Here is a 23,234-nt window from a genome sequence, read left to right as displayed (position 1 = left end):
AATCTAGGACGAAGTTTTTAGTATTGTCCATTTGTTTGCATTATCATGGGCAAAAACAACTAATTTGCAGTGTTTATTTAAAAAAAAAAAAAATGGAAATGCAAATACATCATCATTGGCCAAAGATAGCTCATAGTATAACTTTATAAATTTTAGTTTCAAATTAGTTGAAATGGGCATATATAAATTGTTTGTTCTGTAGTCTTATTATAATTGATTCGAAGAAATTAACTGATTTAGGTATATTTAGCGGTAGCTGCAACATAATTTTTTCAATTTTATCATCAGCCTGCCTTTTCAGTAACGATAGGAATTACAGAAGTCCATGGAAAATGTGAGGGAGACCATTTGAACGTTAGCTTGATTTTTCAAGCAAAAATTCCAAAAGAGACGACAAAAAGCAAGTCAAAAAAGCAACATGAGAAGAGGTTTTCTTCTTCTTCTTCTTTTTCTTTTTACTGTATTTTCAATAAATTTATTTTCTTATTTCCCATTTGTCATTTCTTTATTACAATCACAAATTAAAGACTTTTCTTTCAATAATATCAATACACAGTATTGCGCATAGATATTATAATGATGTCGTGTCGGTGGGGCCCTCACTCTTGTCAGAGGAGCAAAAACTTTGGTTAAATAGTAAAATAAAAAGGGAAAAGTATGGTTTACGAATTACAATTACATGTGCTCTGTCTTTTTTAAAATATTTCAATTTGTTTTTATATTTTATTTCTGTTAAATTATTAAGTCATTTTATTCATTTTTTATATCTTTTCTCTTAAATTAATAAAAAAATATAGAGGTCAAATGAAATATATTAAAATATTATATAAAAAATTACAATATGGTTCCTATAATTTGAAAAATATAATTAATTTATCCTCATGCTTTTAAAAATAAAAAAATATTTTAATCATTTCATAAAGTATTTAATGAAAAAAAATATAAAAATTAGATGAAAGACCCTTATTATTTGACATAAGTAAATTATAAAAATATTTTAATTTATTTAAAAAAAACAATAACGAATTAGTTATATTTTACAATAGAGAGGGATCCTAGTGTACTTTTCCCAAATAAAAAAACATAATTACATTTCATTCACCAATAGTAACACAACACTTATTCACCAAAATGTCTTGAATTATCACCATTTTAAGGTAAAATATATGGAGTAATCCTTGTACTTCTTATAAAAAAATTTACCCTTTTTCATTGTGATTTTGATTTATTAAACACTTTAATTTATAGAATTTCACTTATTAAATATTTAAATTTAATACATCAAATATTTTAATTTTTAAAAAATTGAATAGTTAAAATATAAAAATTGCAATATTAATTACAAATCAATTTAATATTTTACATATAAAAATCAAAAGCTCTACAAATTGTGGCCGCTGATATAGAGAAATTTATTAAGCTATTTGAGTGTCTCAGATTATTTCAAATTCATTGAGCCAACAAATATTTGAAATTATTCATATTCACATTTAAAATTTTATAAAAATGAATTTATTTCGATATGCACCAACAAATTAATTTAGAAATTTCACATATCTTATGAAATGGATTATATCTGTGTCGAAATGTAATTATTTTCAAATACATTGAAAATAATTAATTGAAAATTTAATTTAAATCATAAATCCTTATTCAATTATACATTAATTAAATTTTCAATGTTTTATACTGTATAGACTTAATTTGTTAGTTAATTACATGATGATGCTTGTTAGAGTTGTACAGTACAAGACATTGAAACCTCCCTGCTGCTGAATATCAAAAGTGGACGCTTATGACTTATGCTTTCTTTTGGTTTCGGCTGCGTATATGTTTTTATTAACCCAAACCCAATGCCCAAACTACGAAGACCATGGGCTCCAAAGGTTGTTCACAAATCCGGTTTTTAATTGGACCAAAACTGTCGGAACCGAGCCCAGTGCCCGTTGTTGGGAAATACCTTTTTTTTTTTTTTTTTTTGAAAGGTGGGTGTAGGAAATACTAAACTGTGAAATAAAAATTTCATAATACTAGTCGCACTTAAAATTTTAAGTCCTTAAAAAAGATTAAATTTATCTAAATTATAATAAATTATTGAATAAATTGATTATACTATTCTTAATATTAATTCTCTAAAAAAAACTATTAAGTTAAAGTAATAATTATTGTTCATATATAAAGGATAAATATAAAAAAAAATATTTATTACTCTTTAAAACCACATAATTAACAAATATTTTAAAATAAATTATTTTTTCAAATATAACAAATATTATTTTCTCAAATGAAAATATTATGGAAAGTTTCCATATATAACTATTACAAACCGTGTAATGCACAAATATTTACAGGTTTACAAATTTTTATCCTTTCTTTTTTGATTGATTGATTTGGTGTTGGGTATATCTTTTTCTGTAACATAATCATAGGCAGGGGTTCTGGCTGTTGGCTAAGTTGCCAGAAAATCAAGACCATACAGTCCCCATACAAGTGCAATAGAGGACAAAGTTGCAGGCACAGGACCAAACAGCCATATCAACAAAGGAAAGGTGATACAGAGGACTCTGTTCCCTATAAGAGCCAGCAAGAACCCTCTTTCGACTATTTTTTGTGTATATGTAAGTGATACCAACTCATCAGAAGCAATATTGATCATAAAATTGGCATCTACCATGAACCCGAGCCCCATAGAGGTACAAAGGAAGCTAATTATGAGAAACAGAGATGCTGCCCCAAATTTTAGAACAGAAATTTTCCCTGTTTGTGACCCAAAAAATGTACTGCTCAGTAGATGGCTTGCGTTGTATGTGTTGTTTGTCACTGCTGCCATTGCTGTGTTTATTAGAATTGTTATTGTGGCTGTAAATATTGTCGCCATTTGGGTGTTTCTCAAGCTTTGAACAGCTAACATACTCTTCTTATCATCGCCCTGCATTTCACCAAATCACCAAAATCAAAATCATCATAAAAAAGAAAGAGGTGAATTGGGTTATTGGGGTTACCTCTTTTATGTCTAGGAACCAAGCTTTCCTCTTTAATGCGTCAACTCCAATGTTGGTTCGAGAGGTTTTGTACTTGAAGCAATGCCAGAGGTAGGCATGGTAACCCACCATCAGGAAGAGACTCAAAGGGATTAATACATTATCTAGATAAATAATTACATCCATGTCATTCAATTCAGCTAGAAAGGTTTGGTTTTGGAAACTACAAGTCACCTTCTTATATAAGAGATGGATTGCACATAGAGAGAGAGAGAGAGAGAGACATATGGTTTCCTGCAACAAAAGGCATGTTAGTGGAATTCTAGGTTTTGATGTTAGGTAATTTACCATTTTTTTAATTCTAGTGTGAATTGCAGGGCTTCTGTCTAATTGTGGAATCTATGTAATGGACATTAAGGTTGAAATGAGGTTGGAGGTAACATGCCCTAACAAAGGTGACATAGCTTGTTTTTAGTGGCATCTCCACTAACTAGAGTATGCTATTCTAAAAACATCACCTTTTTTTCTTTGATGAAGAATGGCCATAAAATTTTGGTTTAATTTGTAGCAACAAATATACATGGGGGGTTAGGATTTTTAAAGAAAGAGGTCAATGGATATACAAATTAATTAGAAATAAATAAATAAATAAATATTAAGGAAAGCAAGTCGTTGAAATAATTTTAAAAATTACAATTAGCTTGAGTTCAAATCTTTCAAATAGAAAGAGGAACAATATAGCTCCACGCCCTAACAATATAATAGTTTCTAAAAAGTTGGTTCATATAATTATTAGAATTTTTTTTAATGATATCATTTATGCATGTAGCTTTTTTTTTTAAGATAAAAGGGATTACTTTATTTGAATTATACATTAAAATTATTATGCATATAGCTTTTTTTTAAAAGATAAAAAGGTTTAGGGATACATTATTCGGATAATAGATCAAAATTAACTGCATCAATTAAGAAACATATGAAATTGAATCCCAATTTAGTCTCATCAACCAAAAATAATTGCTCTAATTAAGAAATAAACACTTTAATTCGTTGATTACAGATAAATCTTATTATAGAAGTAATAGAAATTTCTTTCTAAAGGAATTTACAATTTTCAACTAAGATTTGCAAAGAAGAAAAAAATATAATTTAAAAAAAAATTATATTCAGTTCAAATTTTAAATATAAAACGGAAAAAAAGAAAAAGTTTTTTCAAATATTCAGTAATTTCAAAAAAATATAGTATTATTTTATGTTAAATCCAGAGATAAAAGGGCTTTATCAGTGGGCATCAATTGTTAGCCCACTGGATCAGTTTGGTCAATCGTTGCTGTCTGTTTGCAACCCAAAAAAAAAAAAAAAAAAAAAGGAAAAGAAAATTAGTATTTGCTCTTTACCAATTACTTTAGCAGCCATTATTGGCGTCATCGAAGGGACTGGAGTTAGTATCAGAAAGAGAGAAAGAAACCGATACGGCTAGAATCATCGGAGATGGAAAATGGAAAAATGGGGTCCGACAACCGATATTTAATAAGATTTTTGATAGGCTTAATGTTATTATTATTGTCATGTACAATCAAAGAGGCAAGTGCATCGATTCATGAGTACAACGACGAAGCGTTTATTCCACGCTCAAATGCCTTCTTCTTTCATGGCGGCAGTGAAGGACTTTATGCCTCTAAAGTTCATGATTCCTCTTCTACTTCTCCTGATAAGCCCTTTCAAGGAAAGTCTTTCATCAGGTATCTTTTCTTTTCTTTATTTTTGTTATTATTATTATTATTATTATTATTTTAATTGATGACTCAATTGTAACTTAGACTATCTCTTGCTTTTTCTGGTAATCTTTTGTTTACTTTTACATTGGAAACATATGGCTTTTTCTTTGTTGGTTGGCAGCTCTATCAACATACATGTAGTAATTGATTATTTGAGTTGTGAGCAAGTGGATGAAAGCTTAATTTCAAAAGGGATGCTTATTTAATTGCTACTGAAGTATTTGATTTATTGATGATAATGTGCCACAGTGCAACTTAGACTAAGTTAAAATTTTATTAAATTATTTTGATCTTATGATTATTAGGTTAAATGTCACTTGAATATAGGAATTCTTTCTAACTCAAATGAATTCTAAGTAGGGTTCCAGGATTATAGGGTTTTTTTAAATGTTGAAAGTATCATTTATGGATTGGATTGCAGGTTTGAAGATGTCACCTTTGTAAGGACAAAGTTGGCTGCGAGTAAGCAGCCCGCAATGCAGCAAAGCACTGGATTGGTGGAAGCTATTATATTTGAGGTGAAAGATAGAGAAAGGATTGGAGGGGCTTTTCTAAAAACGAATGCGATTTGCTGTGACCCAACTCTTGCTCAAGCTGGGTCCTGTAAGCTAGGCGAGGTAATTATCCAGAAAGACCAAGACAATCAAGAATGGCCTAAACGCATTCAGACATCCTTTGCAGGAAAGGATGAGGAAGCTAAAATGAAGCCTGAAACTGTGGAAATAAATAGTACTGGAATGTACTACCTCTATTTCATGTTTTGTAATCCTGAACTTCAGGGCACTTTGATTAAGGGGAGGACTGTATGGAAGAACCCTAATGGTTATTTACCAGGGAAGATGACTCCTCTGATGACATTTTATGGCATTATGTCTTTGGCTTACCTTGCATTAGGACTGATTTGGTTCTTAAGGTTTGTTCAATTCTGGAAGGATGTTATACAGCTGCATTACCACATCACAGCTGTTATAGCACTTGGAATGTGTGAAATGGCTGTTTGGTATTTTGAATATGCCAATTTTAATTCAACCGGATCAAGGCCGATGGGTGTTACATTATGGGCTGTGACCTTTAGCACTGTCAAGAAGACTCTATCTCGCCTTCTCCTGTTGGTTGTCTCCATGGGCTTTGGCGTAGTAAAGCCAACCCTTGGTGGCATAACATCAAAAGTACTTCTTCTTGGTCTGATATATTTTTTGGCCTCAGAGGCACTTCAGCTCGTTGAACATCTAGGGAACATCAATGACTTGTCTAAGAAAACTGAGTTATTTTTAGTTCTTCCTGTTGCCTTCTTAGATTCCTGTTTTATTGTCTGGATTTTCTCATCTCTATCAAAAACTTTAGAGAAGCTTCAGGTAACATTTTCTTTCAAGTTTCAACCTATTCTAGATGTTTTAGAATATGTATCTATATATTAAGTTAGTGCTTGGTTTATCCTTCTATTATGTTGACTAATCTTCTTCTTATGCTTTGACTGGTCTTTTCTTTCCTCCCCTTTTCACCCTTGTTTTTGGGTGCAGATGAGGAGAAACATGGCTAAACTGGACCTGTACCGAAAATTTACCAATTCTCTTGCAGTGTCTGTTCTACTCTCCATTGCCTGGATTGGCTTTGAGGTAACAATACTTTCACCAACTAGTGCATTGAGAACTCAACATTTCTGGATGTGCAATGACATATGAAATTAAGTGCCATATTTTCATTGATTTTGTTTTTGAAATAGTATTCATCTTTCCCTGGATTATGTTTTCTTAGCTATACTTCAATGCAACTGACCCACTAAGTGAGCTATGGCAAGTTGCTTGGATCATTCCTGCCTTCTGGACTCTGCTTGCATACTCACTTCTGGTGGTGATATGTGTCCTATGGGCTCCTTCACGCAACCCAACTAGGTACGCTTTAACATTGTCTCCTTTCTTGGCCTTAGGCTTGAGCAGTTATATTTTTTTATTATAAGCGGCTCGTACAGGATCATATCTCTTTTCAATTATAATTTAAATGCCACAATTATGATCGGTATATCAAAGCACAATTGGTGTTATAAGCCATAAATCTGATGATTTCTCTAGACAAGTTGTGAGGAAATGAGTTTCTTTATAACATTTTTAAGCCTGATCCATCTCCTTTTGATGGAGCATCTAGAGAAATGTATAAGACTTAACTGGACGCAACAATAACAAATATAACTGAGATTCCAACTGAAAGATCTCAGAATTGAAACCCATTGGTGAAGAGATTTGATGGGATGGGGGAGAGCTAACCTTCATCTTGTTGTCAAGAGTCAATGGATTCCTGGTGTTTGGATGGGAATTGAAAGTTTGATAATATATCCTTAGATATGTAGGTCAACATTTGACATGGTATTGCTTATTAAGTCTCAACTGATATTCATGTGAATGAGAGTCTACTTTTTCCCAACTGAAACCATACTGACGAGTTGATGTTAGAATTAGCTTTTTTTGTTATCTATTTATTGTGATATCTTTGCATACTTCTTGCAAGCTAGCTTTTTCCTATTTTCTTTATGTTTTCTCATTTTATTACTGCCATATATGTAGTTAGTGTAATAATTCAAAAGCTAAGCTTCTCCACTTTGTGGCAGTCAAAAAGCTCATAGCTTTTATTTATCTAGATAGCTCATGATGACATAATTGGATTATGAATTCGTTGATTGAGGTACCATATTAGGGTGGTATTATTGTCCAAGTTTGGAAGGCAAGAAAGTTATCAAGAGGCACTGATCCTATGTTTTTATTCTTGAAAATTAGTGTAATTTCTATGCCAAAAAAAAAAAAAAAAATTGCCAACAGCCCCTGTGGTACAAATTCTATAAATAATGGAACTCCTGTAGAACCTTTTTTGAGTCTAAATTTCTGAAGTGCATTTTTTTTCCATTTTGAGTTAGATTTATGCAGAATACGGATGGTAACTATGTAACCCTGCGTCCTGGCCTGCATCCTTCCTATCTTGGGCCAAACCACTATAAAATAAGCATCACAGTAATTATGCTGTTGCTAATTTGATGTGGATTTGTAGGTATGCATATTCAGAGGAGATGGGGGAGGACTTTGATGAGGAAGGTATTGCATTGACAAGCAGTGTCGATATTGCGACTAAGCTAGAAAGGAAGGGGCTGGGAGAAGATCTTGAGGAGGATAAGCGAGAATAGATTCATATCACCCTGCACAAAGAATTCCTGGCTGGAGGTACCATTGCATATCCAGGAGTTTGTCTCTAAATCATGATATGCAATTTGTGTTGTATGTACAAAGCCTTGTGAATGAAAGAATTGCTAGCTAGAAGAGATCCATGTGACTTAAGCTTACAGGCACAGCTAACTGTTAGGCAATGAAACAAAGAAAATTTTGACACTTCCATTTTGATGTTGTATACCTTGAACTTTATGTTCTAAAAAGTCCTTTACTAGCATTTTTGTGGCCTTCAACTGAAATAAGAGTCATTGTTCCTGCAAATGCCAAGTGAAGTTTTGTGATGCCTTCATATTGCAAGTTTGGAGCTAATCTTTGGTCTAAGTATGCATCGTAGGAATTGAAAAAGAAGAAACGAGGAGACAAAAAGACTAAATAGTTTGACGGACTCAAAATAGAGGTATTATATAAATATATTCTGAAAAGAGAGGTCTCGACCAGTCTAAAATAGTAATTTACTCAAAAGATTAAAAAAAATGTAGTTCTTTCGTTTGGATCAATTTTTAAGTTTCAATATTTAATAGAATTCTACAAATAATTTATTTATACGATATGTTCCAATATATAATCTTAAGCCTACTATCCTAATTTATGACAAAGAATGGCAAGCCTGCGCCAAATGGGGACAGCTTCAATACTCTGCAATTCTCCTTGCATAATAGGGGCATTTCAAATATTTCGCAGGTTACAGCATTTAACCATGGTTAATTTTAACACATGGTGTGGTTTAAAAGCCCGGGTTAAGGGGTAGAACAGAACTAGCCATCGGCTAAGAGTAGAAGCCCGCTGCAAGTCCGTGTGCGCGTACCTACCTGCCTCCATGTTACGACTACTTGCTAATTAAGATACCAAAGTGGATAAATACGTTTAATATTTTCTTTTCTGTATCCTATTCCTAACAATTGTGTTCTGATCTCCTCTTCCGTTGACTCTCTTCTTCATATAGCAGCAGTAGCAGAACCAGATCTTTGGCCACTAAATTACCAGGTTAGATCTTTTCTTTTCATAGATTTCTTCCAATTCTTCTTTTTGATTTTATGGAGAACAGATAATCGACCGTAATTTTCTAAATCTCGAGTTGGTAATTTTGGCGATAGATTTGGTTTCTCGTTACTTGAGCTTTTTAGGATTGATTTTTGGATTTTTTTTTAATTAGTTAAAAAGAAAGATAATGGGTCACCACCACCATCACCAGCACGGACACAGCCCGTACGACGATCCGTTATTGGCGTGTTGTTGTTGCCCTTGCTTCCTTGTGTCTTCTATTTTCAGAGGAATTGGCGGATGCATATTCGCTGCTTGTTATCCTCTTTTGCGTTGCTTTGGATTTGACGACCACCACCATCATCACCACCACCACCACCACTTCCATTGATGCTTCTTGGATTGATTTAATTGAATATTATTTATTGTATGTCTTTGTTTTATTTTTTCTGTAACATCATTGCTCGATGAAGGTGGACCATAGATTTTTCTTTTTTTAGCATTGCATCATTTGTCAGTGTTGTCGTTTTTGCATTTATTCAGTGAGGTCGTTAGAATCGTCGCTGTCGTAGTACTTAGTGTAGCTAATGTAAACTCTATATTTTCTTCATTTTATTAAAAGGCATTAATTTAAAATTTAACCCAATCGTGCATCTTGAACGATTGCAATTGGGCTCATAAACTGAAGCCCAAAATAATGATCTGGATTTTTTGGATGCTGGGCTGGCTCTCCATTCACGTGTTGCATGCCCTCTGAGTCTTAACAGCACGTGGCTATGATAGATTCAAATTGTATTAGGAGTTGGAGATAGCATTAAAAAGAAAGAAAGGAGCATTTGATGCTAATCCAAAACCCATAAAATATTCTCAAATGTCATGTCTATTCAGTAGCACGTTTTTCAACAATTAATACACTAATTTATTACAATTAAAATTATTTTTGTATTTAAGAATGACTTTAAATTGTATATTTCAACTATAAAAGAAAAAGAAAAAAAAAATCCCTACCTAGATCAATAGGGTACATATGTATATCAGATAATTTTCAATGGATACATTTGAGTTGAGCCGTCCCACCTATAAAAACTGTTAGTTGCATTATGAAGTATAAGTTCAAATTTTATGTTATGGATCGATCTTTCAACTTAGGGTGATCACACATTCGTTAACAAATGAAAGAAACATCTTCCATAATTTTACTCTCCTTTGAGAAAAAAATAATATAAAAAATAAAAAAATAAATCATTGATTTAATTTGATTTTTTTAGCTTGATTATTTAATTGATCTGTTTCAAGTTGATTTTTTATTTACTTATAGAAATCAAATTTATCTAAAAAAATCAAATCAATCAATTGGGTTTGAGTATGTTAATTATAGTTTTGAGCAACGTTGGACAACAACAACCATATAATATTTAATGTTTAATGTTTCGGCTTAATCAAAATATTATATTTAATTTTACAATGTTTTGTGAGATAATATTTATATTACCATTTAGAGTTTGGGAAAATGTTTATGAAATATTAATCCATTTCCTTCGGGTCGATTCTAACAAAGCCTGGCTCTAACCGACGATCACCGAGCCGGAAGTAAGTGGGCAAGAAACGAAATTGGACTCGCCAACTAATCATCCGGGTTCGATTTAAAATTCAAACAGTCAAATTCGTTCCGGCGGGTCGGTTTCAGAACGAACCAGACCGGCAGAAGTTGTGTTTCGTGTTTAATTATTACGTGTCAAGAAAAAGGTTCTACACAAAGAACACGTGAGAATCATGCAGAGGTAATAGTGCCATCATGGGTCCCTCAATTATCTGAACCATTAAAACAGTGATTTAAAATTTTTTTCAATTAAAATATCTGAAGATCATTGATTGAAAGAGATAATATTATTTTTGTCGGAATTTACTAGAAAAGTAGAAAACAAACAAAACAGTGTTAATTATATTAATATAGGCATTAACGAATGGCGATCTAAATCAACCCTTCTACTTACAGGAGACGGGTCGTTGATTGCGTGCCCTTTAAAAGTCGTACAAACCCCACAAAAGAAGCCAATACCTGTAGATTTTTTTTTTTCTTTTCTTTTCTTGTATAATTCGATCTGGTACAGAAAAGTAATTACCACGGTTTGATGCTTTTCTTCTCCTAAGGTAGAAATAAATTGCTATTCAGCGCCATAAGCTTGTGAAAATTATATTGTAATAGCAAAAAATATGTTTCTTTGATTCAAGTTTTTAATTTTTCCTATCTGGGTTTTTTAATTTATCGATTAAAAAAAGCTTAGTTGATTGAATTTGTCGCTTTCAGATTTGTTTTTATCCTTTCTTAATCTATAAGATTTCTTTCTCTCTCTCTTTTTTTTTTCGTTATTTCACCACCGGGTTTCTCTAGGCAGAGTTGGTAAACTATTCTACGCGTCGTCTCCTTTGCTCGGTTCATATTTGATCGAAAGCGAGAATTAAATTAGTGTAAAGATGAGAGAAAAGCTAGGATTTTTAGTGTTCGTGTGGTTTTTGCTTTGTGGGTCTTGCTTTGGGAGATTTGTCGTTGAGAAGAATAGCTTGAAAGTGACTTCGCCGGATTCAGTTAGGGGGATTTACGAATGTGCAATTGGGAATTTTGGGGTTCCTCAGTATGGAGGGACTTTGGTTGGGACTGTGGTTTATCCAAAAGCTAATCAGAAGGCTTGCAAGGAATTTGATGAGGCTGATGGCTCCTTCAAATCCAAGCCTGGAGGTCTACCCACTTTTGTTCTTGTCGATCGAGGAGGTTAGCATCTTGAATTTTGTGTATTTAATTTTTTCGTACTCCGAGTTTTTATCTTTTTGTGTATGAAAATCCTTAAATTCTATGGAATCATGATACAAGTTTGTAGCTTCTATTTCGTTTGTTTTTTTCTTCTTTTCTTTGAGTTAGTTTGTTAGTTATTTATTCGGTGCCAGTGTTAGTGGTAATTAGACCATATATGGAAACTGGAAAGCTATAATAATCACTGTTATTGGTGTAACTTGTTTGGTTCGATTTTGCATCCAGTTAGTTGACTTCAAGACTCCCACTTGCTCGTTTTAGAAACTTGCAGAACGTTTTCTAAAATTTGTTTCTAATTTGAGTTCTGTTTTCCCCCGCCATTGTTATATTACCTATTATTCATTAAATTTGACCCACTCATGTTCTCTTCTTAAATGTAAAGTTGTATCTCAATTGGGTGGCAAAGTGTCTCAAAAAGTACATGGTTAGCATGCTATAATCAGCATTGCAAAATGATTTTTCATTACATTTTGTTAAACATTGTGAAAAATGTTACAAAGAAAAATGCCTAAGGACGACTTTACAGCATGGATTTATAATATGGTCTTAGTTATTTCAGTGAGATGTTAAAAAATGACTATCCATATCTGTGCTTATTTTGTTTTATAAAGGCAAGTGACGTCTTTTCATTAAATAGATGCAAATAGCACGCAAAACCTTTCTAATTTTTTTTGGTTTGGTAAAAACATGAAGTCCCATTCGCTTTTTCACTGATTACATTAATCCCACAACATTAGCGTAATTCTTTCAACAAACGAAGGAAAGGGAATAGAGTTCATTCTATTACACCTTACTCTGACTGCAATGCAAGAATTCTGAACATGAAACAGTTGAGCGACCTTTCATTGATTTACATGGACTTGATGCTATCTTCTTAGTTGGTATTTCAACAGCAACAGATATCTCCTTTATTTCATGGCATCTCTGGAATTAATTATATTGTTTTTGCTTTCAAACGTATCTTCTCATTGTCAAAATATCTGTCTTTTTAGATTGTTACTTCACCTCGAAGGCTTGGAATGCCCAGAGGGGTGGAGCAGCAGCGATTCTGGTTTCAGATGACAAGATTGAACCGTTGATTACAATGGACACCCCTGAGGAAGAAAATGCAGATGCTGAGTATCTGCAAAAGATCAATATTCCCTCTGCCCTTATCAGCAAGTCCTTGGGAGACAGTATTAAGAAAGCTCTAGCTGCTGGGGAGATGGTTAATGTAAATCTTGATTGGACAGAGGCTCTTCCACATCCTGATGAACGTGTAGAGTATGAGTTCTGGACTAATAGCAATGATGAGTGTGGGCCAAAGTGTGACAGCCAGATGGAATTTGTTAAGAACTTCAAAGGTGCAGCTCAGATACTTGAGCAAAAGGGTTACACCCAATTCACCCCACACTATATAACATGGTACTGTCCAGAGGCATTTATTCTGAGCAAACAATGCAAATCTCAGTGCATATACCATGGGCGGTACTGTGCTCCAGATCCTGAACAGGACTTTAGTAGAGGATACGATGGAAAAGATGTTGTGGTTCAAAATTTGCGTCAAGCTTGCTTCTTTAAAGTGGCCAATGAAAGTGGAAAGCCTTGGCTTTGGTGGGATTATTTGACTGACTTTGCAATCCGTTGTCCAATGAAAGAGAAAAGATACAACAAAGAGTGTGCAGATCAAGTTATCCAATCTCTTGGTAGGGCATTGGCTGTACTGTTAAGCATTGTAACAAATATTTCCAGCTTATTATTTATCTATTTATTTTGGTTTTGGTGGGTAGGGAGGGAGGTAGAGGAGGGAATTACCTCATCATTTTCTAATGGTTCCTTTTTATTTTGTTGCTCATATATAAATATATTACCTTGGTGGCATTTTCAATTAGATTTTCATTCTCTTGTGTAATGGTGATGCTGAATTAAGGTCTCAAAATGAGCTTCTTCTGTATAACTGATTGATCCTATGCAGAGGAGTGATGCATCATACTGCCATCATTTTGATACTGTGTTGGTTTTTCTTTTTCTTGTATTTCTCATTTTTTGTCATTAATATCGACCTGGTTGTCCTTCATCATAGCTGACAGCTGATATCTATTTGTGGGTTTTGTTAGTGTCTGAAAATTGTTTAATTACATGATCTTTCTTTTATCCAATGTTTGCAAGTTATTTGTCTTTTAGTGAATTATTCACTCTGATGCTTGCTGCGAACAAGCAAGATTCTGAATTATAAAATAACATTTGCCTCTCATATTTTCCATTAGGTGGTGATCTGAAGAAGATAGACGAATGCATAGGTGATACTGAGGCAGATGTGGATAATGCTGTTCTTAAAGCTGAACAAGATGCACAGGTAGACTCTTAAAAAGATCTATTTGTTTCAAAACTTAAGTTGGCGTTCTTTGTGCAAAGGAGATTGCCTCTTTGGATATTCCGTTAATTCTTATGTATTTGGGAATTGTGTTTCCCATTTCAAATTCAGATTGGCAAAGGCTCTCGAGGAGATGTGACTATACTGCCTACCCTTGTTGTAAACAACAGACAGTACAGAGGTATGAGACACATGTATTGCTGTTCTGGTTAGCTATCTAATTGCAAGAATTCACATTTATGACCTATACTTGTTGCTGTTCTCAGGTAAGTTGGATAGAGGGGCAGTTCTCAAGGCTATTTGTGCAGGTTTTCGAGAGACATCTGAGCCAGCCTTATGTTTAACTGAAGGTGATTATCTCTTGGACTTTATCTTATCAGTTGAATTAACTTCTGTAGTTGTTAATGACTATAAGGAATTAGCACTTTATGCATAGCCCAGTGCAATGTTTTACTGTGGCACGGCATTCTCTTTACTTTTCTAACTCAGGCAATGTATATAATGTTGTGCATCCTTCAATCAGTGACCCTTTAATACTTGGAACGTTTGAGGTTCACTAACTATTATAGTAGCCATAATGTTACAGCTGGTTTTTTGCACGAAGTTTATTTTGCAAATGGTATTAATTGTTTCATCACGAATCATTTGTTGTAGACATAGAAACAAATGAGTGTTTGGAGAACAATGGCGGGTGCTGGCAGGACAAGAATGCTAGCCTCACTGCATGCAAGGTTCATAGATATTTCAAGCTCTTATATTAATCATGTTGTTGCATTGTCGATTCCATTTGATTTTGGTGGGCCTTCTATATTTGTAGGATACTTTTCGTGGTAGAGTCTGCGAATGTCCTGTGGTACAAGGTGTAAAGTTTGTTGGTGATGGTTATACTCATTGTGAAGGTAAATGCTTTTAATGCAGTTCGAATTTAAATATTGATTAAAATTTACAAAACCTTGAAATCACATAATCTGCAAGGAGAGAGATGATTGTATGATTTTTGTATACTGAAGATGTTTCATCCTTTGTGCAAAGGTTTTTATTTATTTATTTTTTTGGGGGGTTGGGGGGGGGGGGGGGGGTATGAATGTTGAATGGTTCATCTAGTTGTTATCTTTATGTTTTTGAATTTGAATGCTACAATTATAGCAGTGCCTCAAAGCAATCTCAGACTAAGGAAAGTTTTGTCCCTTTTCTTTTGAAGACACAGTAAAGTACCATCTCTAGCTACTCTAATGTGAAAATCTTAAGGTAGAACTTGATGGAACAGTTTCCAAATTGGTACACTTGTTTAAACTGAACAAGAACTTTTTGATGAGATGGGTGAACAATACTTTTTAATTTTATTGGAAGTTTTGATGTTCTCCTATTAACCACCCAACATTTGGAGATTTACATACAAATCATTGTTTTGCTTGTTGATTGAACAGCTTCAGGTGCTTTACGTTGTGAAATTAATAATGGAGGATGCTGGAAGAAAACCCAAGATGGCAAGACTTTTTCTGCTTGTGTAAGTTTTAATTTGAATTTGTTGTGAGTTTGAGCTCTTTTTGCCCTTTCTTGCTAATGATTCTAATTGATTATTATATTACTTGTTATTTTTTCTGATTCTCATTGATAGCTTGTCTGATTTCTTTTTTCTTTTTTTAGGATTCACAAGGTTGCAAGTGTCCTCCAGGATTCAGAGGTGATGGAGTCAATTCCTGTGAGGGTATGTTTTTCCTCGTCTTGGTTTCTATATTTCATGTTATAATCATAAACCTTCATGATGTGGTAGAATTTCTGCTCCAGTCCAAACTATGTTTGATAAGTAGTAGAACAGCAACAAGATTCCTGTTTCAGATTGATGGAAGCACCTCTAATATTCTTGCTTGGTGTTTTTCTTCCAATGAATTTGTGCAACCACAATTTTGCTCCTATTCATAAATATTTTGCATGACATTTTACAATTTATTGTTCATATGTTTTGAGAAATGCTGCTTTTTTTCTTCTTTTCTTTTTTCTGCATGTTTGAAGTTCATGCATTTCTGCGAATTGCACATGGGTTCTCAGCTATCTAGGTGCATAGTTTGCATATCACATGTGAATGTCGGTGAAGTTGACATGATAAGGACTCATGGTAAATTAAGGTATGCTGATTCACTTGGAATGTTCCTACCCTTGGCTGTGTTACAGATATTGATGAATGCAAAGACAAAACAGCTTGCCAATGTTCAGATTGCAAATGCAAGAATACTTGGGGTAGTTATGACTGCAGCTGTGGCAGTGGTTTACTATACATGCGAGAACATGACACATGCATAAGTAAGTATTCCCATAGCAATTTGATTAATCCTTCTTCTGATAAATGATTCTAGAGAAGTGCTGTCAGCCAAAGGTAGTTGTTTCTAGGATCACTCCGTGCACCTATGTACCATATGAATTTGCCTCTTCATTGTTTATTAATGGTTATGCATTTGGATTATGACTCTATGCTTCTCACTGATAAACTACGGTTCATTAGGGACATTGGACTAAACCTTTATTGTTATCATTCAGGTAAAGATGCAAGCGCAGAAGTTAGCTGGAGCTTTATTTGGACTATTATTCTAGGCTTGGCTGCTGCTGGAATTGCTGGATATGCAATTTACAAGTACAGAATTCGGGTATGTGTCAGAGAAATTTCTTATTACTAAACAGAAATTAGATTAATCCTTTCATTATTATAGAGCTTGAACACTTGATGGATCACTTGACCTTTACTTACCATGGTGACTGCATTACTTAGAAGATTGAGCATTGTAATAAAACTCTTATATTATTAAACTTTTCTGCAGAGATACATGGACTCGGAGATACGGGCTATCATGGCGCAATACATGCCATTGGATAATCAAGGAGAGATTCCTGTCCACCATGCTCCACGTGGGGACATCTGAGGAGCTTCATCAGCATCATCATAGGGCTTGTTCTTGGTTTGTTTTATCAGCTAGTATCTCACACTTGTATGTAAATTTTAAGTTATAAGTGGCGCCATTTAATACCAGGACCACCGTATATTTTCCATAAGATGTACCATTTAACAAGCATAATAGTTCAGTATTTCAGTAATTTTTCAGTTGAGCTTTGGTGCCATATATTATTAACTGCTGCTTTATTTGGATGAAAATTCTTCAAATTTAAAATTGGATGGATAAATATTTAATACATTATATTGCATAGCTTGGTTACTGAGAAAAGAGTTTATGCTTGTTCCAGGTTGACAAATAAGGCAGTTATTACAATCATTTTCTTCCTTTACCCTTTTATTCCATAATCTCTCTTTTCTCAAACCAAACAAATTGCTGAACTTGAATCGCATTCTGCATTTCGTCGGTTCTTAAATCTAAATCTTCCGGACAGTGTCTTTACCTTGCATTGCTTAAATCATTCTGCTACAGAGAGTATTAGATGCAGGACCTTGCATTGCTCAAATCATTCTGCTACCGAAAGTATTAGATGCAGGGCTGGCGTGCATACACTGGAAAATTAGTGCATCCGCATCATGCACCTAAAGTTGAAAGATGTATCATGTTATAGTTTGAATAATTTCCCAATGACGGTGCATTCTAATTTTATGAAAAGATCTCCTAACTTATGCGTCACCAAGGACATAACTTTAAATAAAGAACAACTTGTGTTACGCTGGTATTAATTTGCGGCTAACTAGAACCGATTCTCTCACATTGAGATCTGCATGTGTCTCCAAAACCATGACAAGCAACGACATGATGATAGCAAAGTCGGATCTAATACTTGTATTAACAAATTTCAAGCTGTAACTTTGGCTCCACACAATAATTATCACAGCGGCAAGACAACTACTACTTTTTAACAGAAAAAACTGTATAAGCAAACCTTAAAGAAATGAACGAACATCATAAAGACCTACAGTACATAAGGCAAAAACAAGTTTTTAGGAGCCCGTGTGGAAAGTATCCATAAGATTATTGTAACCCTTCTCCATATCTGCAAATGTAAAGCCATTCAAACCCATTCAAACAAGCTCTATCCTGAAACCTTATCCTCTTCTTCAAAGTTATTATCATCTTAGATGCCATCTGCACAGCAGAGGAACATAAACATTAATTAACCCGTGCTACAAGGAAACATGGAACCAACTTTTGCACTATTTTTCTTTAAAGCATGCTGATGACAGATGGTTGAGCAATACTTGTCCAAAATTCAACATGCAAGGAAGTCCACACACCACTCCCCCCAAAAAAGAAAATGTGGGTATATGTGGTCCGTGAATTCATGATGAAGGATTAGCACATTTAATTGTTTATATATATATATATATATGTGCACATGTGAATCCAAACTAACCTGAAAGTAATTTATCAATTTTCAGCTCCTGGTCCAAAGTCTGGTTCGCGGCTCTCCTTAGCATTCAATACAACTCTATATAGATAGAATGCAACCGCGGCACCACTGCAAAACACAGCAAGTTATCAGGGTACAAACTAAAACATCATACAACAAAAGCTGCAGAATGCATGATTGTAATTATATCATGTGTGCAAATACAAGTGTATGCCCACATGTCCTTGCATACAATGATTCAAGGAATAAATAAATTACACAACGTGTTCCATTCTACTAATACCAACATCACATGAACATGCAAGACTTGCGTCCATGCATGCAGCAAGAGTTTAGGACCACCATCCCAATATGACGATTCTATTAGACTACATTTAGCAACTATGGCCTCTCAGATCCAGAGGTCTGACGATTGAACGGTTCCTATAGACCAAAAGTGATAATACATTCAGAATCATTATTTATGCTTTCAAAATGAATTCAATGGTCAACAATTGGGTCTAATTATGTAAACCTACAAACAGATAATGTCATGACTCAAAGTTTGTTTCATAATCAAAATTTATTAATCCCAATGTTGTAGTGAAATGGATATGTAAATATGCAGATCAGTTCTATTTTGAGAACAAAACATCCGTAGAAAGAAAATTCCAGAAAATTTAACTTTCAGTTGGTTGCCTAAGGAATGCACATTCTTCAACTTTCTTCCTCTGATATCCTGATTTAAAATCTTTGGCACCCTTAACCCTCATCAAAACCTATAACCAAACCTTGACAATAGTTTTTTTGCACAATGGAAATCCTACTTCCAGAAACCGAACTTTCCATTAGCAATAAAACATAAGCAAGAATTTGCTGTTTGAAGGAGTAAAATGAAAACAAAAATAAAAAAGACAAGAAACATGAGAACATTATGAACCTGATCACGGTTGCAACAAAGGTAAAGAATGAAGCTCTCTGCCAAGGAGAAGAAGTAAAGAAAAGAGATTAAAAGGAATTTTCGGTGTTTGGTACATATGGAATAGGAAAGGGAGAAACGAGATAAAGAATTACGGATGAAGAAATGTTACCTGAGACAGCAGTCGTAGCTCCCTAAGAAAGAGCACGGCGGCTATTGCTGTAGGCAAAAGAAACCAGATGAGAATCTTTAACTCAAATATGTAATAAAGGACGTGAATATAACATGAGACGTAGAGATAAATGAAACAAATAAAAAATGATATCAATTTCCAGTTTCAACATGCTAAAACTTTAAAATTTTATAGTAAATCTCAGAGTGACATGCAAACATACCTAACTGTAGATAATAAATCTATTCTAGTAATCATCAAATGATCCTAAATAATACCTGTTCTTTCATAGGTGCAAAGGAATTCCAATCCCAGGAAGATCATGAACATGCAAGAAATTCTTAATTTGAATAAATATACAACAGAGCTAAACTCCTATACATAATTATGAGATAATTATGAAAATAATTCATAAACATATAGTTGCCTTCTTTTAAATTCATGACTAATGCTGAACATCCCATATCGGGAAGCAGTAAGGGGAACTAAGCATCCATTATATGTTTAGTCATAACCAATAAAGGTTCTTCAGGTATTCTTCAACTGACAGAACATGTTATTAATCACAGACAAATAATGTAACCACCTTCTTAACTGGACACATTTAATCAAATGGAAAATGCAAGCGTTCAAAAACTTGATCACAAAATATTATAACTGTTGCTGGCTGCTAAAGAAACGGAACCAGCCGATCTGAGCTGAAACAAACCATGTTCTAACCTGTCTGCCCCTTCAATGTTATAGGACTTGGTTCTCCTCTCCTGTATGATTGTAAACTCAGTAAGCTTAAGCCCAAAAGAAAACCACCTAGAACGAAACCAAACCTAATGGCAGAAATGCTGCCTGTCAACATGAAGGAAAGAAATCCACCAACTTGAAGAAGCAAACCTGCAAAGCACAAACAATTCCATGAATAAAAATGATAAAAAGAAATTTGTTCATTTCAGTATTAACTGATGACCCGCATCAAAGCAGAAAGAGCTTGAATCACAGTCAGCGCTCAGTCAGCTTTGTTGAGAAAATCTTACATTTACATCTAGTAACAACTAAATCCTCATAATGGGTAATCATAAATAAACATGCCAGTATGAACATGAACCAACAGAATTTATACATACCATAAGGAATTCCAATGTAGAAGTCACGAACATCAGAAAATTGCTTAATGTCATCAGTTGATGAAGCAAATGTACTGACAACATCCTTCACTGGTTCAGGAGAAGTCTCAGCAGCTACTGTGAGAAAATTTTTAGCCTCTACAGTCAATTCCTTTGCCATCTTATCCGATTGACTTTCTAACTGCACCAATGTTTCTTCCAAAACGACAAGTGCTTTCTTAGAGTACACTTTGTACGCTTCTTGTGACAGACTTTGCATTTTCAAAGCTTGCTCTTTGAAGTTATCCAAAGCCTTTTTCCAAGCTTCCTGTGATTCTTCACTATCATTGCTTTCCTTCTCCACTTCAATCTCTGAATTTCTCTAAAAAATATAATTCAAAAAAATTAATTCTTTATAAAAATTGTACTGTCAAAGCGAATACATAACAGAGGTTAAAGAGCATACCGATTCTTCGTGAGAGGCAGCGAAGGCCACAATCGATCGGCTCGACAGAGAATGAGAACCAATCCCTAGACCCTTAGGAGCTTCAATAGAAACTGTGCAAATCTTAGGGTTAAGCAAATATTGGAACTTGAGAGACCGAGATGAGCCCAAACCTAAGGCCATTGGAGAAGAAAAAGAAGCTCTCTTCAATGGCGAGCAGTAAGGGTTTTTGAAAGTTAACAATTCCATCGCAGCACTCATTTTGCTTCGTCCTCTTCTTCTTCGATATCGTGTTTTGGTGCAGAGACAAAAGCGAAGCGAGGCAAACGAGGGAAGAAAGCTTGATACGAGCAAAAAAGCTTAGGGATTTTTTTTTATTAATTTATTTTTACTATTAAGGGCGATAGCTTTGCTAAATGGCGCTGGAGAGTAATATGCGCATACCGAAGTCTTGGAATTGGGAACCGTGAAATACTTTGATGACACGTAATCAATAGCGTTTGTACTGCCGGAGCCCACTGAGTCCTGGTGGATGGGAATGGTTCCAAACCCCTAATTTTTTAGATAATTGCAATTTTAGTGTATATACTTGATAAAATTTACTATTTTAGTGAACGAACAGAAAAAGTAATAATTTAGTGAATGAACTCTTAATTTTTTTAATAATTGAGTGTATTTTGGATATGCGGACAGTCGAAAATCTCTATGGGATGACTAGATCTCATTTGTTCATATAATTTTTTTTTCTTATTAGGCGCCAAATATGATTCCACATAGATTAAAAATTCAGAAAGTACGAAACGACTCAACTATCTTCCTCTTCTCTGCCTTCATGCAATCCAGAGTTTGAAACAACACTGTTCACTTGCCTTCATCAGAGCCATTATTATTGTCGTTGCACAGATTGGTCGAATTACACTTTAACTTCAACAAATTCATCTCTGATTTTTCTCTCTATTTTTATTTATTGACTTTAAATAGAGATTGTTCCAATCTATCTATAACATTATCCTAAACTCAATTAAATTTTGCTTTATCTTGCTTTCTCTATTCAAAATTGAAAATCTATCTATCCTTTTTTTCTTTATCTTCTTCTGCTATATGCCAGCTGATTCCATGTCAATGGAGAACGCGAACTCATTAATAACAAAAATACTAGTCAATGCATAAGAAGAAGACGACAACAACCTTTCAAAATTTCTCAATCACTTAAAGACTATTTTAAGATTTTCTAGTTATTGCTAATGCTACTTTTTTTTTTTTTTTACTCTCATGGCTTTCTTTTATGCTTTTGGGTGTTGTTCTTCCTATGTTATTCACCAAATTCTTGACTTCCATCGAAAATGAAAAGCACCAAATCAATAGTTTTGAATTTCAGATTCTGCATTTCAGGCTTTAATTGTTGCCGTTTCAAGAGGAGTAGCGATGGCTCTGGGAGCACGAGTCTCTTGTTGCAGAAATGCAATCGCTGAAACTCCATATTTAAGCTCTAGAGAAACAAATATTGACACAAGAAGTAGATTTGGTGCCGAAGATGATAGCAAATGTTAGAGCTTTGTTATAATTTTTGACAGAAAAGAATCATATTGCGAAAAGCGGTTCAAATTTACTTTAATTCATATTCATTTTTAATCCATTTGGTTGAAAAAATTTTTCCGTTCATATAAAAATTTCTTTCAGTCTTGTTTGTTTCCGATTGTAAAAAGAGAGGGATATGAGGTTTTTTATGGTCAATGCATGTTAATAGTGTATTTAATCCTGTTGCAGTCAAAGGAATCCTATTTGGCGCCTAATAAGCAAAAAAAAAATATGAACAAATGGGATCCAGCCGTTCCACAAGGATTTTTCGACTGTCCACATGTGCAAAATACATTCAATTATTAAAAAATTATGAGTTTATTCACCAAATTATTAACTTCTTCCGTTCATACACCAAAATAGAAAATTTTGTAAAGTTCATACTAAAATTGCAATTATCCCCTAATTTTTTAATACCTTTTGGGATTCTTTTCATTTAATTAATACTTTCCATGACAATTTGCATTCCATTTCCGTCCACTTTTATATGTGGTTTAATTGTAAATTTGTAGTTAAAAATTTTAACATAATAAACAAAATACTCCTTCGTTTCACTAAATCATTTCTTATCTTATTTTATTACCATTTT

The 23,234-nt window shown here is 33.9% G+C and overlaps 4 protein-coding genes across 5 annotated transcripts; 2 read left to right on the top strand and 2 right to left on the bottom strand.

Annotated features, from left to right (window-relative positions):
* Positions 1–2,291: 2,291 nt before the first annotated feature.
* On the bottom strand, positions 2,292–3,329 carry LOC105649097 (transmembrane protein, putative (Protein of unknown function, DUF599)). The gene is made up of 2 exons (XM_012235652.4): positions 3,003–3,329; positions 2,292–2,929 (listed from the first exon to the last, which is right to left on the bottom strand). The coding sequence occupies exons 1-2, from the start codon at positions 3,165–3,167 to the stop codon at positions 2,450–2,452; spliced, it is 645 nt and encodes a 214-aa protein (XP_012091042.1). The 5' UTR covers positions 3,168–3,329; the 3' UTR covers positions 2,292–2,449.
* Positions 3,330–4,367: 1,038 nt separating this feature from the next.
* LOC105649098 (uncharacterized) lies at positions 4,368–9,593 on the top strand. Of its 2 annotated transcripts, XM_089718349.1 has the most exons (7): positions 4,368–4,723; positions 5,181–6,114; positions 6,280–6,375; positions 6,515–6,651; positions 7,796–7,965; positions 8,915–8,955; positions 9,125–9,593. In XM_089718349.1, the coding sequence occupies exons 1-5, from the start codon at positions 4,473–4,475 to the stop codon at positions 7,926–7,928; spliced, it is 1,551 nt and encodes a 516-aa protein (XP_089574475.1). In that variant the 5' UTR covers positions 4,368–4,472; the 3' UTR covers positions 7,929–7,965; positions 8,915–8,955; positions 9,125–9,593. The 2 variants fall into 2 exon arrangements, with proteins under 2 accessions (XP_089574475.1, XP_089574474.1); XM_089718348.1 differs by having other exon boundaries at positions 4,369–4,723; positions 7,796–8,955.
* Positions 9,594–10,966: 1,373 nt separating this feature from the next.
* On the top strand, positions 10,967–17,213 carry LOC105649100 (vacuolar-sorting receptor 1). The gene is made up of 12 exons (XM_012235654.4): positions 10,967–11,722; positions 12,754–13,446; positions 14,008–14,096; positions 14,226–14,295; positions 14,381–14,464; positions 14,769–14,845; positions 14,932–15,013; positions 15,542–15,621; positions 15,762–15,822; positions 16,287–16,415; positions 16,650–16,756; positions 16,928–17,213. Exons 1-12 carry the CDS (start codon positions 11,428–11,430, stop codon positions 17,027–17,029), a joined length of 1,869 nt encoding a protein of 622 aa, XP_012091044.1. The 5' UTR covers positions 10,967–11,427; the 3' UTR covers positions 17,030–17,213.
* Positions 17,214–17,861: 648 nt separating this feature from the next.
* Positions 17,862–21,464, bottom strand: LOC105649102 (Transmembrane proteins 14C). The gene is made up of 7 exons (XM_012235655.4): positions 21,089–21,464; positions 20,644–21,004; positions 20,246–20,413; positions 19,526–19,572; positions 19,375–19,412; positions 18,459–18,563; positions 17,862–18,190 (listed from the first exon to the last, which is right to left on the bottom strand). Exons 1-6 carry the CDS (start codon positions 21,326–21,328, stop codon positions 18,473–18,475), a joined length of 945 nt encoding a protein of 314 aa, XP_012091045.1. The 5' UTR covers positions 21,329–21,464; the 3' UTR covers positions 17,862–18,190; positions 18,459–18,472.
* Positions 21,465–23,234: the final 1,770 nt, after the last annotated feature.

This window comes from Jatropha curcas, chromosome 2 (genome assembly GCF_041381405.1).
Source record: "Jatropha curcas cultivar XTBG-Jc1 chromosome 2, XTBG_Jcur_1.0, whole genome shotgun sequence".
In the NCBI taxonomy this organism is placed as follows: Eukaryota; Viridiplantae; Streptophyta; class Magnoliopsida; order Malpighiales; family Euphorbiaceae; genus Jatropha; species Jatropha curcas.
This window is presented reverse-complemented; position numbering and strand designations above follow the sequence as displayed.